The following is a 20031-nucleotide window of genomic DNA, read 5'->3' as shown; positions in this document are numbered from 1 at the left end:
TTTGTTAGAACATTCTATCTGGTCTCGCTGGATCAAGCTCTCCTCTCCAGATCGCCCTATATGGGGAACTGAAAATAATCCTCGTTTCAATGAAATTATTTTGGCGAGGAGAGAGGGAAGATGGCGGCGTAGGAGGATGCTGGGCTCACCGCGCGTCCTACTGATCACTTAGATTCCACCTACACCTGCCTAAATAACCCAGAAAACCGCCAGAGGATTAGCAGAACGGAGTCTCCGGAGCCAAGCGCAGACGAGAGGCCCACGGAAGAGGGTAGGAAGGACGGCGAGGCGGTGCGTGCTCCACGGACTGGCGGGAGGGAGCCGAGGCGGAGGGGCGGCTCGCCGGCCAAGCAGAGCCCCCGAGTCTGGCTGGCAAAAGCAGAGGGGCCTGACGGAGTGTGTTCCGACAGCAAGCGCGACTTAGCGTCTGGGAGGTCATAAGTTAACAGCTCTGCTAGGAAAGCGGGAAGGCTAGAGGACAAAGGGAGGGAGAGCTGCTGAGCCCCCGGACGACAGAGCTCAGTTTGGTGGGGAACAAAGGCGCTCACCAGCGCCATCTCCCTCGCCCATCCCCCAGCCAAAATCCCAAAAGGAACCAGTTCCTGCCAAGGAACTTGCTCGCTCGCGCAAACACCCAACTCTGTGCTTCTGCAGAGCCAAACCTCCGGCAGCGGATCTGACTCCCTCCCGCTGCCACAGGGCCCCTCCTGAAGTGGATCACCTAAGGCTAAGCCTGCCCCTCCTGCCCCCGTGCACCTTGCCTACCCACCCCAGCTAATATGCCAGATCCCCAGCATCACAAGCCTGGCAGTGTGCAAGTAGCCCAGACGGGCCACGCCACCCCACAGTGAATCCCGCCCCTAGGAGGGGGGAAGAGAAGGCACACACCAGTCTGACTGTGGCCCCAGCGGTGGGCTGGGGGCAGACATCAGGTCGGACTGCGGCCCTGCCCACCAACTCCAGTTATACACCACAGCACAGGGGAAGTGCCCTGCAGGTCCTCACCACGCCAGGGACTATCCAAAATGACCAAGTGGAAGAATTCCCCTCAGAAGAATCTCCAGGAAATAACAACAGCTAATGAACTGATCAAAAAGGATTTAAATAATATAACAGAAAGTGAATTTAGAATAATAGTCATAAAATTAATCGCTGGGCTTGAAAACAGTATAGAGGACAGCAGAGAATCTCTTGCTACAGAGATCAAGGGACTAAGGAACAGTCACGAGGAGCTGAAAAGCGCTTTAAACGAAATGCAAAACAAAATGGAAACAACGACAGCTCGGATTGAAGAGGCAGAGGAGAGAATAGGTGAACTAGAAGATAAAGTTATGGAAAAAGAGGAAGCTGAGAGAAAGAGAGATAAAAAAAATCCAGGAGTATGAGGGGAAAATTAGAGAACTAAGTGATACACTAAAAAGAAATAATATACGCATAATTGGTATCCCAGAGGAGGAAGAGAGAGGGAAAGGTGCTGAAGGGGTACTTGAAGAAATTATAGCTGAGAACTTCCCTGAACTGGGGAAGGAAAAAGGCATTGAAATCCAAGAGGCACAGAGAACTCCCTTCAGACGTAACTTGAATCGATCTTCTGCACGACATATCATAGTGAAACTGGCAAAATACAAGGATAAAGAGAAAATTCTGAAAGCAGCAAGGGATAAACGTGCCCTCACATATAAAGGGAGACCTATAAGACTCGTGACTGATCTCTCTTTTGAAACTTGGCAGGCCAGAAAGAATTGGCACGAGATCTTCAGTGTGCTAAACAGAAAAAATATGCAGCTGAGAATCCTTTATCCAGCAAGTCTGTCATTTAGAAGAGAAGGAGAGATAAAGGTCTTCCCAAACAAACAAAAACTGAAGGAATTTGTCACCACTAAACCAGCCCTACAAGAGATCCTCAGGGGGACCCTGTGAGACAAAGTACCAGAGACATCACTACAAGCATAAAACATACAGACATCACAATGACTCTAAACCCGTATCTTTCCATAATAACACTGAATGTAAATGGATTAAATGCACCAACCAAAAGACATAGGGTATCAGAATGGATAAAAAAACAAGACCCATCTATTTGCTGTCTACAAGAGAGTCATTTTAGACCTGAGGACACCTTTAGATTGAGAGTGAGGGGATGGAGAACTATTTATCATGCTACTGGAAGCCAAAAGAAAGCTGGAGTAGCCATACTTATATCAGACAAACTAGACTTTAAATTAAAGGCTGTAACAAGAGATGAAGAAGGGCATTATATAATAATTACAGGGTCTATCCATCAGGAAGAGCTAACAATTATAAATGTCTATGCGCCGAATACCGGATCCCCCAAATATATAAAACAATTACTCATAAACATAAGCAACCTTATTGATAAGAATGTGGTAATTGCAGGGGACTTTAACACCCCACTTACAGAAATGGATAGATCATCTAGACACACGGTCAATAAAGAAACAAGGGCCCTGAATGATACATTGGATCAGATGGACTTGACAGATATATTTAGAACTCTGCATCCCAAAGCAACAGAATATACTTTCTTCTCGAGTGCACATGGAATATTCTCCAAGATAGATCATATACTGGGTCACAAAACAGCCCTTCATAAGTTTACAAGAATTGAAATTATACCATGCATACTTTCAGACCACAATGCTATGAAGCTTGAAATCAACCACAGGAAAAAGTCTGGAAAACCTCCAAAAGCATGGAGGTTAAAGAACACCCTACTAACGAATGAGTGGGTCAACCAGGCAATTAGAGAAGAAATTAAAAAATATATGGAAACAAACGAAAATGAAAATACAACAATCCAAACGCTTTGGGACGCAGCGAAGGCAGTCCTGAGAGGAAAATACATTGCAATCCAGGCCTATCTCAAGAAACAAGAAAAATCCCAAATACAAAATCTATCAGCACACCTAAAGGAAATAGAAGCACAACAGCAAAGGCAGCCTAAACCCAGCAGAAGAAGAGAAATAATAAAGATCAGAGCAGAAATAAACAATATAGAATCGAAAAAAACTGTAGAGCAGATCAACGAAACCAAGAGTTGGTTTTTTGAAAAAATAAACAAAATTGACAAACCTCTAGCCAGGCTTCTCAAAAAGAAAAGGGAGATGACCCAAATAGATAAAGTCATGAATGAAAATGGAATTATTACAACCAATACCTCAGAGATACAAACAATTATCAGGGAATACTATGAAAAGTTATATGCCAACAAATTGGACAACCTGGAAGAAATGGACAAATTCCTAAACACCCACACTCTTCCAAAACTCAGACCCATAACCAGCGAAGAAATTGAATCAGTTATCAAAAATCTCCCAACAAATAAGAGTCCAGGACCAGATGGCTTCCCAGGGGAGTTCTACCAGACGTTTAAAGCAGAAATAATACCTATCCTTCTCAAGCTATTCCAAGAAATAGAAGGGGAAGGAAAACTTCCAGACTCATTCTATGAAGCCAGTATTACTTTGATTACTAAACCAGACAGAGACCCAGTAAAAAAAGAGAACTACAGGCCAATATCCCTGATGAATATGGATGCAAAAATTCTCAATAAGATACTAGCAAATCGAATTCAACGGCATATAAAAAGAATTATTCACCATGACCAAGTGGAATTCATTCCTGGGATGCAGGGCTGGTTCAACATTCGCAAATCAATCAACGTGATACATCACATTAACAAAAAAAAAGAGAAGAACCATATGATCCTGTCAATCGATGCAGAAAAGGCCTTTGACAAAATCCAGCACCCTTTCTTAATAAAAACCCTTGAGAAAGTCGGGTAGAAGGAACATACTTAAATATCATAAAAGCCATTTATGAAAAGCCACAGCTAACATCATCCTCAATGGGGAAAAACTGAGAGCTTTTTCCCTGAGATCAGGAACACGACAGGGATGCCCACTCTCACCGCTGTTGTTTAACATAGTGCTGGAAGTTCTAGCGTCAGCAATCAGACAACAAAACGAAATCAAAGGCATCCAAGTTGGCAAAGATGAAGTCAAGCTTTCGCTTTTTGCAGATGACATGATATTATACATGGAAAATCCGATAGACTCCACCAAAAGTCTGCTAGAACTGATACATGAATTCAGCAAAGTTGCAGGATACAAAATCAATGTACAGAAATCAGTTGCATTCTTATACACTAACAATGAAGCAACAGAAAGACAAATAAAGAAACTGATCCAATTCACAATTGCACCAAGAAGCATAAAATACCTAGGAATAAATCTAACCAAAGATGTAAAAGATCTGTATGCTGAAAACTATAGAAAATTTATGAAGGTAATTGAAGAAGATTTAAATAAATGGAAAGACATTCCCTGCTCATGGATTGGAAGAATAAATATTGTCAAAATGTCAATACTACCCAAAGCTATCTACACATTCAATGAAATCCCAATCAAAATTGCACCAGCATTCTTCTCGAAACTAGAACAAGCAATTCTAAAATTCATATGGAACCACAAAAGGCCCCGAATAGCCAAAGTAATTTTGAAGAAGACCAAAGCAGGAGGCATCACAATCCCAGACTTTAGCCTCTACTACAAAGCTGTCATCATCAAGACAGCATGGTATTGGCACAAAAACAGACACATAGACCAATGGAATAGAATAGAAACCCCAGAACTAGACCCACAAATGTATGGCCAACTCATCTTTGACAAAGCAGGAAAGAACATCCAATGGAAAAAAGACAGTCTCTTTAACAAATGGTGCTGGGAGAACTGGACAGCAACATGCAGAAGGTTGAAACTAGACCACTTTCTCACACCATTCACAAAAATAAACTCAAAATGGATAAAGGACCTGAATGTGAGACAGGAAACCATCAAAACCCTAGAGGAGAAAGCAGGAAAAGACCTCTCTGACCTCAGCCGTAGCAATCTCTTACTCGACACATCCCCAAAGGCAAGGGAATTAAAAGCAAAAGTGAATTACTGGGACCTTATGAAGATAAAAAGCTTCTGCACAGCAAAGGAAACAACCAACAAAACTAAAAGGCAACCAACAGAATGGGAAAAGATATTTGCAAATGACATATCGGACAAAGGGCTAGTCTCCAAAATCTATAAAGAGCTCACCAAACTCCACACCCAAAAAACAAATAACCCAGTGAAGAAATGGGCAGAAAACATGAATAGACACTTCTCTAAAGAAGACATCCGGATGGCCAACAGGCACATGAAAAGATGTTCAACGTCGCTCCTCATCAGGGAAATACAAAGCAAAACCACACTCAGTTATCACCTCACGCCAGTCAGAGTGGCTAAAATGAACAAATCAGGAGACTATATAGATGCTGGAGAGGATGTGGAGAAACGGGAACCCTCTTGCACTGTTGGTGGGAATGCAAATTGGTGCAGCCGCTCTGGAAAGCAGTGTGGAGGTTCCTCAGAAAATTAAAAATAGACCTACCCTATGACCCAGCAATAGCACTGCTAGGAATTTACCCAAGGGATACAGGAGTACTGATGCATAGGGGCACTTGTACCCCAATGTTTATAGCAGCACTCTCAACAATAGCCAAATTATGGAAAGAGCCTAAATGTCCATCAACTGATGAATGGATAAAGAAATTGTGGTTTATATACACAATGGAATACTACGTGGCAATGAGAAAAAATGAAATATGGCCTTTTGTAGCAACGTGGATGGAACTGGAGAGTGTGATGCTAAGTGAAATAAGCCATACAGAGAAAGACAGATACCATATGGTTTCACTCTTATGTGGATCCTGAGAAACTTAACAGAAACTCATGGGGGAGGGGAAGGAAAAAAAAAAAAAAGAGGTTAGAGTGGGAGAGAGCCAAAGCATAAGAGACTGTTAAAAACTGAGAACAAACTGAGGGTTGATGGGGGGTGGGAGGGAGGGGAGGGTGGGTGATGGGTATTGAGGAGGGCACCTTTTGGGATGAGCACTGGGTGTTGTATGGAACCAATTTGACAATAAATTTCATATATAAAAAAAAAAAAAACTTTGTCTTGGAAAGCAGTTTGGAATCTGCATATAACAGGATGTTATTTATTCTATCACAATTACTATTCTTTAAAATATAATGCATATGTTAAAATCTCTGTTAAAAGAGAGTTGTTAAACTCTGTATATATTAAAATCTGCAGGTGAGACTGTCCCCCCCACACAATTGTAAAAACAGTATGTTAAAAAATGTTTCATCTTACTACAAGTATAAACTAAAAGGTCAATTGTTAGAAACATTTCAAGTGGTAATATTTGATGAAATAGCACCATTAACACACTGATATCTGTAAGGTAAAGTTAGTCTTTTGAAATTCATTTGATTATGTACATAAAGATTCACATGCATATTTATAGCTTTAAAAGCAGTAATGCCACTTCAATAATTTATTCTAAGGAAATAATCACAAATGAAAAGCCTCTCCATAAAAGCAGAAAGAACTCAATCATCCAATAAGGGGAATGGCTAAAAGATTATTGTATTTTCACTCTATGGAATATTATGCAGCCATTGAGAATTATATATAATCTATATACAATCTATAAGGATAGTATAGTAGCATATAAAAATGTGTGATATATCAATTAAAATTAAACAGTATATAGACATTATGATTTCAACTCTGCAAAGGTTTGTGGACAAAGACTTGGTATATCCGAAACGTTCTAGTGTGAGCTATGATTTATTCATATGTTAAAATACTACATAGGAGTGAAAATGGGTAAATGCAGCTACATCTATCACAAAAAAAAAGAACCTTACAGTTATAGGATTGAGGCCAAAAAACTTAGAAAAAGATGTACAATAAAAAAGATATGTAAAATAATAAAAGATATGCAAAACAATACTGCACATCGTTTAAAGATACATATATATGCAGGAAATACAGACCTGCATGGTCAAGGTAAACATTAAATTCAGGATAATGGTTACCACTGGGTGGAGGGGACGAAAATGCAACTGGAGACAGCCACAGGGGGCTTCAACTATATTCACGTTTCATTTCTTTACCTGGGTGGTACATACAGGGTTATTTATTATATTAGTTTGGTGTGAAATATTTAAAATAAATACTTTTTAAGATCGCATCAGAGCCCTTGCATAAGTGGAGATAAGAAGTATCTGGAGGGTGCTCGAGGGCTGACAGCATTGCAGGGGCATGCTCTCTCATCTCCCCAGCACCTCCCTTCCTGTGGGGTCTGCCCACGTGTGCTGGAGCACGTGGTGCAAATGAAGACCTACAGCAGTGGTGAGGGGCCTTGCCAATGATCTCAAAGAGGCAGACTCCCAGGGTAGGGCTGAGCTACGCAGAGGAAGAGTACCTGTGTCTGGCCCTATTCACAGGCCCTATACACTTGGCCAGAGTAGAGGAGGAAGTCCTCCTGGAAAGCTGCTTTCCATGCTGTGTGGACACAGGTACTGAAAGATGAAGAAGCCAGCTGGCTGGTGGTGCTGGATGAGGTTCCCTCGGACCAGGGGTTACTGCTCAGTTATAAAGTCCTCCGGAGGAAGACTTCCTGGGTTGGGTCCCCTTTACAGTCCCCCTGTGTTCTAGATTTATGGACATAGTTCCAAGTTAATAATATATTAACTTGCCCTAATATATTATGAGGCACTGAAATCCACCCCCTCCAAAAAATAAGGTCAATACCTCTTGTATTAGCTTTTTATTACTGCTGTAACAAATAGCCACAAACCTAAGTGGCTTAAAACAACAGAAATTTATTATCTTTCATTTCTGTAGGTTAGAAGTCTGGCAGGGATCTCATTTGGCTAAGGTCAAAGTGTCAGCAGGGCTGTGTTCCTTTCTGAAGGCTTTAGGGGAGATTTTCCAGCTTTTAAATGCTGCCCACGTCACTTGGCTTGTGGTCTCCTTCCCTCATCCTCAAAGCCAGCACGTTGCATCTCTAACATTCTTCAAGGTTGTAGCTCTCTCAGACATGGCTAGATGCATGAGATTAGATTGGGCCCATCCTGATAATCCAGGATAATCCACCTCCACATCCCAAGGACCTTAATTTAATCATCTATCTCCACAGAAGTTTCCTTGATTTAATCACAGCTACCAAGTCCCTTTTGCTGTAAGTGCCTAGATTTTTTATTTCATTAAGTGACACAAAATCTCTGTTGCCGTATTGGGTGGCCATTGCTGTGCCTCCCACACACCTCTGCGAGGATCACTGAGGCCTTCTATGATGAGAGGTACAAGTGGCCTGGTAATACAGTCAAGCTATTTGGTTCTACATAGTTCATAATTCCAGGTTTCCTAAGAAAAAAAAATTTTTTTTTTTTGCTTACACTAACACTTTTTCCTCAAATGGGATTGTCTTATGCTCTGCTGCTGTCAACTTACAGAGAAAGTGTGTCAAGGTAGAAATAACGTTTAACCATGATCGTAAATATATCCGTCATTGTTATGAATGGCCTAGGAGACTGAGACATCTGAAGGCTGGCTGATTGATTGATTTCCCAATTCTTTACATGGTTTTGAGATTGAATACATATAGTAAAATATAAGTTAAATGCAATTAAATCAGAATGTACAGAACAAGTGAAGAACAAGATGCATACATGAAGACAGTTAAAACCTGCACTACAGAGCCATGCATTTGATACTGAACTTCCTGGCAGCTAAAGCAAAACTGACATCTGGCCAGTTACATGATTTGCATTATTCGTGTGATGAAAACACACCTGTTTCTAAAGAGAAGTTTTTCCTAGTAGGCCTGAGGCCTCAAAGGAAATTCTCATCCACGTGGCACTAAGTGAAACAATAATCTCTCTGTAACAAATAGAGAAAGAGGTTTCCTAGGATTGCTAAGGGCATAACACGAAACACAACCTGGTAAAAGCAATCCTTTTGGAGGGCCAAGACAACATGTTTCAAGCAGCAGCTTTCTGCTAATAATCATGATCCAGGTTGTGACTCATTAAGCAGTGAAATGAATTTATGACCAACATGCACAAAAATGGAATAGAACAGAACAATAAAAACCCAGTGTTTCTTCTGTGCGTGGGGTATATGTGTATTTGACCAAGAAGTGAAATGGATTTTCTACTGTGGATTGCTCTGGGAGGAATGACAGGGCTGCACAGATAATTCTTCAGAGATGGAAGAGTTCTTAAGTTCTAGGTTGGTCAACAAATAGACTGATGTTATATCCTGAAACCAGGAACTGTCGCTTCTTGCACTGGCTTCACAATAGGATTTAGGAAAATCAAAACCAGAAAGATGAGTAAAGGGAGCAGAGTATCCCATGAATGCCCTGGGTGCTGGAGAGGGCAAGGAAACAGACGGTAAGGTCGATATCTTCCTGTGGAAACTGAGGAGCAAGTGTTCCGCCCAACTGGATAGCCCGCCCATCTGTGTGACCTGAGTTCCAGTGAGCCCAGAATCTTCCTCAGGAGGTTGGTGGTTCAGTGGCAGAGAGGCCCACAAACTGTAAGGTTTACTCAAGGAAATACTGTATCCAAATCCAGGAACTGGTGGGTATATTTAATAGTTCAGAGGAACCATATGACACTGGGTTGTGACCGTTTTCTTTTGGCTTACTTAGAAAAGTTTTCCTAGAGTAGTAGTTTTATGCCTTATATAATATTTGTTTCCTTATTTTTAGGACTATAGGAGATGAATATGAAAATGAAGCGAATTTGCTACTCTCTGAGCATTTCCTTGAGAAGAAATAAACTTCTAACTTTTAAGACTACCAAAAGAATAAATTAACGTTTCATCTAATACAGTGAGTGTTACAGTAAAGTGGGATGTTTTAGAATAGTATTTCAGTTTTTAGTCTTCAACTATTATATAATTATGGTTACAGGATATCTTCTAGGGGCACCTGGGTGGCTTAGTTAAGCATTCAACTCTTGATTTCGGCTCAAGTCATAATCTCACAGTTGATGGGATTAAGCCCTCTGTTGTGCTGAGAGCACAGAGCCTGCTTGGGATTCTCTCTCTCTCTCTGCTCACACTTTCTCTCAAAATAAATAAGTAAACTTAAAAAAAAGGATATCTTCTATAATACTGGTGTAAAAGTATTTTATTTTTATAAAAAGATTTTGGGGCACTAAAATGGCTCAGGCAGTTAAGTGTCTGACTCTTGATTTTGGCTCAGGTCGTGATTTCATGGTTTGTGAGATCAAGCCCTGCCTTGGGCTCTGTGCTGACAGCATGGAGTAGGCTTGGGATTCTCTCTCCCTTGCCCTCTGTCCCTCCCCCTCCTTAAAAATAAATAAACTTAAAAAAAAAATTCCTATTTTACTGAAGATGGGATCTAGGAGGACCCTGAAGAATCATTACAACTAGCCTAACTTGAACCCTAAAATTCATCAGTTTTTTTTTAATATTTATTTATTTTTGAGAGAGAGAGAGAGACAGAGCACGAGTAGGGGAGGCGCAGAGAGAGAGAGAGACACAGAATCAGAAGCAGGCTCCAGGCTCTGAGCTGTCAGCACAGAGCCCCATGTGGGGCTCGAACCCACGAACCATGAGATCATGACCTGAGCCGAAGTCGGGCTCTCAACCAACTGAACCACTCAGGTGCCCCATCACTGTTTTTTTTTTAAATGTTTATTTATTTATTTTGAGGGAGGGAGGGACAGAGAGAGAGGAAGACAGAGAATCCCAAGCAGGCTCTGCACAGTCAGCGCAGAGCCTGATTCAGGGTTTGATCTCATGAACTTGAACTCATGACCTGAGCCAAAATCAAGAGTCAGATAGGAAACTTCACCAACTGGGACCACCCAGGCACCCCTGAACTTCAGCACTGTTAACTAGACGCCTGTCTGTTCCCTCTGACTAAATCCCCACCTTTGGTGTACCTTATCAAGGGCTTCTAGGATCAGGATACATTTTGTACTTGACAGTTAAACAACCACAGTGCTAGAGCCAGTCAGTAGGCAAAGCTGGGGTCAAGGACGCTGTCTCAAGATGGAAGAGGTCAGGAGGTGAAACGCGCAACAAGAGGATCAGAATTGTGAAGAAGAACCAAAAGCAAGGGGTCAGAAGGGCCACAAGAGAAGCACAAGACAAAGGAGGAGAGGAGGTATGAGCCTCAAATTTAGCTCCAGCAGACCAAGTCTTGCTGGCCTAGAGGTCCTTAGAGAATGAGAAATGAGCCTCTTGGAGCATACTTCTGCACTTCAAAAACAAAGAACACAACTAAAACTCTTTATTTGGGAAAATTCCAAACACATACAAAAGTAGAGAGACTAGTATAAATGAACCTCCATGTTCCCAGCACTTAACTTCAACAACTTATCAACATTTTCCATTGTTTTTTCATCCGTTTTCAACCTCCCACCACCCCAACTTGGCCACCTTTTCATTTCCCTGGAATATTTAAAAACTTTTTTTTAATGTTTATTTATTTTTGAGAGCACCAGTGGGGCAGGTGCAAAGAGAGAGAGGGAGACACAGAATCTGAAACAGGCCCCAGGTTCTGAGCTGTCAGCACAGAGCCAGACCTGGGACTAGAACTTACGGGCAAGATCATGACCTGAGCCGAATTTGGACTCCCAACCAACTGAGCCACCCAGGCCCCCCTAGTTTATTTTTAAAGTTTATTATTTATTTTTGAGAAAGAGATAACATGTGCACACAAGTTGGGGAGGGGTGGAGAGAGAGGGGGAGAAAGAGAATCCCAAGCAGGCTGTGCACCACCAGTGCAGACCCTGACGTGGGGCTCAAACTCACAAACCATGAGATCATGACCTGAGCCGAAATCAGACGCTTAAACAACTGAGCTACCCAAGTGTCTATTCCTAGGGTATTTTAAAGCAAACCTAGACATCCTATTAATTCATTCACACATACTTTTCAATAAGTATCACTAACAGATCAGGGCTTTAAAAACACAGTGATATCACTATTTCATTTAGTAAAATTAACAATAACTTCTTAATATTATACCTAGACTGTGTTGATTTTTCTGCTACTATCTCACAAATACCTTTTTTTTTATTTAAAAAAATTTTTTTAACATTTATTTATTATTGAGAGACAGAGAGAGACAGAGTGTGAGCAGGGGAGGGGTAGAGACAGGGGGAGGCATAGAATCTGAAGTAGGCTCCAGGCTCTGAGCTGTTACCGGAAGCCCCTCACAAATACCTTTTTATAGTGGGTTTGTTCAAATCAGGACCTGTATACATGGGTGTCACACACTCACTGCATTTGGTTGATTAGTTTCTTGTCTCCAAACTCCTTTAGTCTATAATCATTATTCCTTCGCTTCCTTCCTTTCCCTGTGTCCAGTGTTGACTGATGAGAGTTTTTCACATTCTGCATTTGTTATCATGGTGTCATTTAATTCATCTCTTTATCTACTGTCAAGGTAGTTAGGTCTAGAAAGCTGCTTTCGGACCCAGCTGTTTTGCTGAAAAGGCTTCATAGATGCTGCTGTGTGTGTCCTTCCTGTGGCACGTCACGGGGCACAGGCATGTGCGTCTCCCCTTTAGTGAGGTTGACATTAATCAGCAGGCTCAGGTGGTTGTCAGTCTGACCCATTCACTGAAAGTTCCCCCTCAGTCTTTTAAAAAATTTTTTTCATGTTTATTTATTTTTGAGAGAGAAAGAGAGACAGCATAAGCAGGGGAGAGGCAGAGAGAGAGGGAGACACAGAATTGGAAGCAGACTCCAGGCTCTGAGCTGTCAGCACAGAGCCCAATGCGGGGCTTGAACCCATGAACTGCAAGATCATGACCTGAGCTGAAGTTGGACGCTCAACCAACTGAGACACCCAGGCACCCCACCTCAGTCTTGAATGTAGGGTTTTAGCAGCCATTAGAATTGCTAGGAAAAGATGCCTCTTCTCTTCCGCTTTTAATAGCTTACTTTTCCAGTGAAGAGTTGTCCCTTCCTCATCAATTATTTGGTCTGAGACACGGTTTGCACAAGTAGGCCACAGCACACTTTAAAAATGACATCGTGGGGCGCCTTGGTGGCTCAGTCGGTGAAGCGCCCAACTCTTGATTTCAGCTCAGGTCATGATCTCATGGTTCGTGAGTTTGAGCCCCATGTTGGGCTCTGCCCTGTCAGTGTGGAGCCTGCTTGGGATTCTTTCTCTCCCCCTCTCTCTCTGCCTCTCTCTGTGCTCTCTCTCAAAATAAATAAACTTAAAAAAATTCTCCATTACCCCTTATGAATAGTTATTTATGTTAGAAGTGGACATCAGGGGGTTGCCTGGGTGGCTCAGTCAGTTAAGTGTCCAACTTTGGCTCAGGTCACGATCTCACGGTTTGTAAGTTCGAGCCCTGCACTGGGCTTTGTGCTGACAGCTCAGGGTCTAGAACCTGCTTCAGATTCTGTGTCTTCCTCTCTCTGCCCTCCCTCCTTTGCTTATGCTCTCTCTCTCTCAAAAATAAACACTAAATTAAAACAAAAAGAAGTGGGCATCATGTTTGATTTAGCTCTCTGTCTCCAGAGTGACTACAACTTTTAGCCTTTTCTGGGAAGTCAATAATTACTTATTAAATTAAAAAGTTAATGAATTACAAGAACCTTTTGAGCCCATTGGACTTTTTCTTCTCTCTTAAAGATGAATGGTTATGCTATGAATTTAGTGCAGAATGCCAATTTTTAATAATTTACAAATATTATAGACTTCTCTAATTAATCACTATTAAAAAACAAATTACATTAATTAACCACCTTTTCATTATAGTAAAATCCAATTGGATTGTAATTCTGTAACTATCTAGATACCAAGATCACATTTTCACTTTTTTTTTTTTAAGTTTATGTATTTATTTTTGAGAGAGAGAGTGAGTGTGACCAGGGGAGAGGCAGAGAGACAGAGGGAGAGAGAGAGTCCCAAGCAGGCTCCATGCTGTCAGTGCAAAGCCTGACTCGGGCCTTGAGCTCACAAATTGTGAGATTATGACCTGAGCGGAAATCAAGAGTTGGACACTTAACTGACTGAGCCACCCAGGCACCTCACATTTTCACTTTCTTATAACATATTTTTCATGTTTTATCTTTATTTTTTTCTAGCTTTATTGAGATATAACTGACATATAATACTGTGTAAGTTTAAGGTGTACAACATGTTCGTTTGATACACTTCTATATTGCAAAATGATTATCGCCACCACATTAGCTAACACCTCCCTTAAGTCACATAATTACTACTTCTTTTCTGTGGTGATGCCTTCATCTTTAGATGGCATCTAAAGTAAACTATAAGAACTATTTCCCAAAGTACTCCTAAATCATAGTTGTTATAAACAGCTATTGATATACTGATATAAAAATGATGGTAGTGGGGTGTCTGGCTGACTCAGTCAGAAAAGCATGTAGCCCTTGATCTCAGGACTGTGAGTTTGAGCCCCATGTTGGGTGTAGAGATTACTAAAATAAATAATGTGCAAAAATATAAATGTGCTTCAATCGCTGTGAAAAATAGCACATGTTTTTTTATTTCTGCATTATGAAAAAATAAATCTGATTACTTTAAACAGTATCAGGTAGGACAATATGTAAAATTTCAAAACCTGAAAGTACAAACTTCAGTTCTATACTCTTGTGGTCAAATAATACTGCCACAGTGCCAGTGTAAGGCCATTTTAATGAACAAAGTTTTTGAAGGTTGATAGTTTTTTTTAAGTTTGATTCAAAGAATCCTTTATTTATTTAATTAAAAAAATTTTTTAATGTTTATTTATTTTTGAGAGACAGACAGAGCATGAGTGGGGGAGGGGCAGAGAGAGAGGGAGACACAGAATCCGAAGCAGGCTCCAGGTTCGGAGCTGTTAGCACAGAGCCCTATGCAGGGCTTGAACTCATGAACGGTGAGATCATGACCTGAGCAGATGTTGGACACTTAACCAACAAAGCCAACCACTCAGGCGCCCCGAAGGTTGATAGTTTCTTAAACTTGTCCATCAAACGGTGCTATGGATAAAAAGGATAGCAAACCAACAAAAGATCTTTCTTACCAAGCAATCAAGCTCTTCATTCAGACTGTGGTACTTATTCCGTTTGGCTCCCAGTAAGGTAGGTACATCTCCAACATTCTTGGTTTCATCTGAATCAAAGCCTGTAACCTGAGATTACATACATTTGTGCTCACTTCCAACACTTCCACATTCCTTGGAAAATTTGACCATAAATACTTTATAAGTTTAACAATCAAAGAGATCTTCAATGGCTAGAATCATAGATGTATAGAACATACAGCTGGGAGGATTTCAACACATTTCCCAGAAGAACATAAATATCTGAAATTGTATTTTTGTATGTTAAGGACAGTGCACAGTAAATATTACACTCACCCCAGTAACTCGATCTTGAAATGCTTTTTCATTAGTAATCAACTCTTTAAAAGCTGTGATTCTGTCTTTATGTTTCCGTAGCTAAGAAGAAAAGCATTTTACATTTCAGAAAAGAAGACAAAATAAAACTACATTCTATAACATTTATAATAAAATCATCAAATCATGCACCATCTAATCCCTGGTCTCCAAAGATCTACTGTTTTTACAGCTCATGTACAGAAAAGCGATCACACAGCAGATCTGAGACTGCTCTCCTTAGAAAGGCCTGCTAGTCAGATTGCTCCCTCGGGGACTGGAAACTTGGATTGCGGGAGGATTTCCATTGTTCCGTAACATGAACAGCTCATTGTGCCTCATCTATCTGTACAAAGATATAGTGTTTACTGAACACCTCTTTCCTTCTGGACGGTCTGGAATTTTAGTATGTGCTAGTCAGAGGTGCTTATGTGAGCAGCCCCCAATAAAAATCCTGCGTGCTGGGTCTCTAATGAGCTTCCCTGGTAAAAACTTCACATATATTGCCACAGCTCATTGCTGGGAAAATGAAGTGCATTTTGTGTGACTCCACTGAGAAGGAACTCTTGGCAGCTTGAATCTGTTTTCCTCTAGACTTTGCCCCGAGCACCTTTTCCAGGCGCTGACTTTGCTCTGTATCCCCTCACTGTGAAACAGAGCCTCGAGTATGACTCTATGCAGAGTCCCATGGGTCCTACCAATCAATGAACCTGAGGGTGGGCTTGGGAATCTCTGGGAGCTTATGCCAATATTCAGTTGTTTTTACAACCAGGCTATCAGAATTCTTTAGAGGAAAAAAAGAAACTACCAATTTTTCCTAGGTGTAATTTATAATCATTTCTTATTTGTTAATTTGTTCCTTCAGTATAATAACAATAAATCTTAATCTTCAAAATTCAAACTTCTGTAAAAATCAGTGAGGTAAACTATGAAGCACAGAATTATTATTATGAGCAATTTCCAATATAAATAGAGAAAAAACTTGAACGAACCTTCATTTAATTATCACCCAACTTCGACTATTGACGGTTAGCAGCCAATCTTGTATCATTTATATCCCCAACCATGTCTTCCCCACTCCAATCCTCCCCTTCACTAAGTCAAATCACAGACACCACATCATTTCACCTGCCAATATTTCAGTAAATTTACCAAAAGAACACAAACATCTGACATTGTATTTTTGTAACATCCTGCTCCAACCCTCAATGGGGCCTATTTTTAATTTTTTTTTACATTTATTTATTTATTTATTTATTTATTTATTTATTTATTTTTGAGAGAAAAAGAGAGACAGAGCACAAGTGGGGAAGGGGCAGAGAGAGAGAGAGACACAGAATCCAAAGCAGGCTGTAGGCTCTGAGCTGTCAGCACAGAGCCCGACGCGGGGTTTGAGCTCACAAACCGTGAGATCATGACCTGAGCCGAAGTCAGACACTTACCCAACGGAGCCGCCCAGGTGCCCCATCAATGGGGCCTATTTTTGAAGGATGGCTTAAAAAATGGAGGATGTATCTGTTTCTCTGCATATCTGTTATTCCTTGATCCTTTTCTCTACAGGTTAACTAGAAGACAAAGAGACTCCCCAGAATACCTGCATAAATTTCTACCCACACCAGTTCAGAGAAGTAATTTCCTGGTAATATAGGACTGAGTTTGTTACTACAATCCAAGATCCCATACTTGAGTACATTTTTATTCCGTTAGCTGATAAACTTGTCACTTCTGTTTTCTTCTCATATGAAAACTGGCAGAAGTTAACATCCTGGTATTACCTTCCCCATTTCACTTACTCTCTTAATCTGTCCCTCCATCGCTGTACCACTATACCAAGAAAAGAATAATTGAAGAAATTCCAGGAATCTCTTCCCTTATGCTTGTGCCACTTGAAAAATAAAATGACTGGTTTTCAATGTATCCATTATTCCAAGTGATAAAGTTTGAAACCACTATCGGGATATCAAAATACACTGTTCTTCAGGAATCTGTAGTGCTGGGACACCTGAGTGGCCCAGTCGGTTAAGTATCTGACTTCGGCTCAGGTCACAATCGCGTGGTTTGTGAGTCTGAGCCTCACATAGGGCTCTGTGCTGACAGCTCAGAGCCTGGAACCTGCTTCAGATTCTGTATCTCTCTCCCTTTCTCTGCCCCTCCCTGGCTTGTGCTCATTCTCTCTCTGTCTCAAAAATAAACATTAAAAAAAAAAAAAAAGAATCAGTAGTGCCATGCAAAAGTGGAAAAAATAATCATACCTTTTTTTGGTAGATGAATAATATTTTGTAATACAAACTTAAGTTATAAAACAAGCCAAATGTTGAACAATGTATCTCCTTAGTTAGGGCCATAGTAAAACTAATCTGGTCCTCCAAAATGATTCTTTTTAAAAAAATCAAAATTTGAAGAGTTTTATGTTACCTTTCTCTTTGACTATTATTTTCACCAAAAATGATACAGGTTTTAGAATAAAGAATAAATACAGTACCTTTTTATCTAAATTTTTCTTTTTAAGATGGAAGTGCTTCAGTTTTTGTAGCATTATATCACTAATTTTCTCACAATCTTTGAAATATTCAGCATCAGTAGTGGTAATGTCCTAAAGGGTAATAGTTTGAGAAGCTATATTAAAAAGTTTTCATTAAAGCTAAAAGAAGGACAGAAAACACACACACAAACACACACACACACACACACACACACACACACACACACACACACAATTCCATAATACCTGACCAAACCAAAAGAGATAAAATAATATTGAACTCAATTACTCATCCATAAGACACCTAATAAAGGGTTATAAGAAAGAATTCTTATAGATTCACACTTGTATGTAAGTGGTTATTGGGACAGATTGGTATAATCTCTGGGAAGTTAATACTCACCTATAATAAGGTGAACATCTCCTGTTAGCCTAGCCCGGTCAGTTTACAAATCCAAATTTCAGCCAAATTGCTATATCTAACAGCAGAGTAATCAGACATCCCCAACAATACTGAAGTTCTAGGTGCCTAGAATGAAGGTATTTGTATGTATAACCTCAGGGCCAAAACTGTGTGCATGAGTCAGACTGCCTGAGTTTGTATCTGAGTTCTGTCGCTTAACCCTATGTGAGACTTTGGACAAGACACCTTACAGTTCTAAGTCCCAGTTTGTTTTTCCATGTTTTGTTTCCATTTTTTTTTAAGCCTGAGAATATAAAGACTGACATAAGGATTGGATGAGATAACCCATGAAAGGCAGGGACAGTAAATTTAAATGCCTCCAAGGACAGGTTGGAAAGTCAACAAATATTTGTTGAGTGCTGATTAAGGGCTTCATCAGAATTAGATACGGGGCATACAACATACCACGTTTCTGATGTTGAAGCCTTCCACTCTGGTGGGGGTGGGAGACACAGAATAAGCAAACAGATAATATTTGGTGTGGGATGACATCCACCAACAAGAGGGATGAGGGCACACTCCTCATGGGGAGGTGTGGTGGAGAAGCAGCCTCCAATGACATGGTGGAAAGCCAAGCCTTACAGTAAGTAAGCAAATGTTTGAAGGAACAAAGTAGGCTGGAAAAGTTTGCAGCTAAGGAGAGTCTGTGCCACATTCAGAGTCACATATATAAAAACAAAATGTTAGGTGGATATAGTCTGCATGCTGCCACTTTGTGATCTCTGCATAAAATGCTCAGCTCAGTGTCTAGCATTAAATAAATGCTAGCATTCAACAAACTTTAGCTAAAACACAATAGAAATAAGGGTTGTGTTGGATCAGGAACATCACAGACCATGCCCCCCAATTTGGGCTCTGATGACTACACCCAAGATCAAAGAAATGGACAATAATGAAGAGGAAGAAAGACAGCTAGCTCATTTGAGAAGCTATCAAATGTCATGCTCTGTACTCTCATCTCTCATTAAATGTAGTGCTTGTAACCTCCCAGGGCAGGGGAAAGTATCATTTCCCCTACTTACAATGCAGAAACTGAGGCTGAGAAAGGCAAAGTCACTTGGGCCAAGTCACAGAGCCAGAAAGTGGTGAAGTCAGAATTTAAACTCACCTACACTAATTTCATTCTTCATTCCACTGTGTATACAACTCCCCACTGCTCTCCCCCTGCCCAAAAGCTAAATTTTACACTGGGCAAACAGCTCCATGATGGGAACACTCACTAATCACTAGGAACCAACTGAACCAGAGAACAAGACTATCACTCCGATAGAGTTTCCATGACATGTAAGAAGTACCGAATAAAAGGTTTTCTCTGGTGCCTTTATCTTGTATCTGATTATATTATTTTACTTGTGGGAATTAGGTGTTAAAGAAAGATAAAAAGAAGCAGGAGGAGGTCTGAATTTTGTCTTCCATTTTTTTCTCCCATGACTTAACTCCAACGCTTTATACTGCTTCTTTGGTTTAGTCCAACTTCTATATTTCTTCCTTCCCCAATAAAATATATGAATTTTTTAAATTACCTGACATGTGAGAAGTCCTATGACCAGAGCCAGAAGACTGTGAAGTCTGGAGACCAGCTGAGAGGTTCTTTTCACATCTGGGGGATTCAGGCTTTCTTCTTCACAAGGTGAGCAATTCAGGAACAAATTAGAATGTATCATCTTTGCATCCTATGTGTACACAATTCAGAGGTGTTACAATAAAGACAGAGAGTCCGGATTGCTCTTTAAGTAGAATTCTGAATTAAATACCACTCTTTAAAACTTTGAGCAGCCCTAACAACGTGGCAC

General features: G+C 40.6%; 1 protein-coding gene across 11 annotated transcripts in view; it reads right to left on the bottom strand.

Annotated features, from left to right (window-relative positions):
* CAGE1 (cancer antigen 1) overlaps window positions 1–20031 on the bottom strand; it is a 62274-nt gene that overhangs the window by 25992 nt on the left and 16251 nt on the right. For all 11 annotated transcript variants that reach the window (XM_045497466.1, XM_045497470.1, XM_045497472.1 and 8 more), the window contains exons 6-9: window positions 19762–19911; window positions 17776–17886; window positions 15276–15356; window positions 14940–15047 (exon numbers count right to left, since the gene is read on the bottom strand). In XM_045497466.1, coding sequence (XP_045353422.1) covers window positions 14940–15047; window positions 15276–15356; window positions 17776–17886; window positions 19762–19911 — 450 coding nt within the window. The remainder of the gene's footprint in view (window positions 1–14939; window positions 15048–15275; window positions 15357–17775; window positions 17887–19761; window positions 19912–20031) is intronic.

Source organism: Leopardus geoffroyi, chromosome B2 (assembly GCF_018350155.1).
Source record: "Leopardus geoffroyi isolate Oge1 chromosome B2, O.geoffroyi_Oge1_pat1.0, whole genome shotgun sequence".
Classification (NCBI taxonomy): Eukaryota; Metazoa; Chordata; class Mammalia; order Carnivora; family Felidae; genus Leopardus; species Leopardus geoffroyi.
The sequence above is the reverse complement of the archived record's forward strand: the minus strand, read 5'-3'. Positions and strand labels throughout refer to the sequence as shown.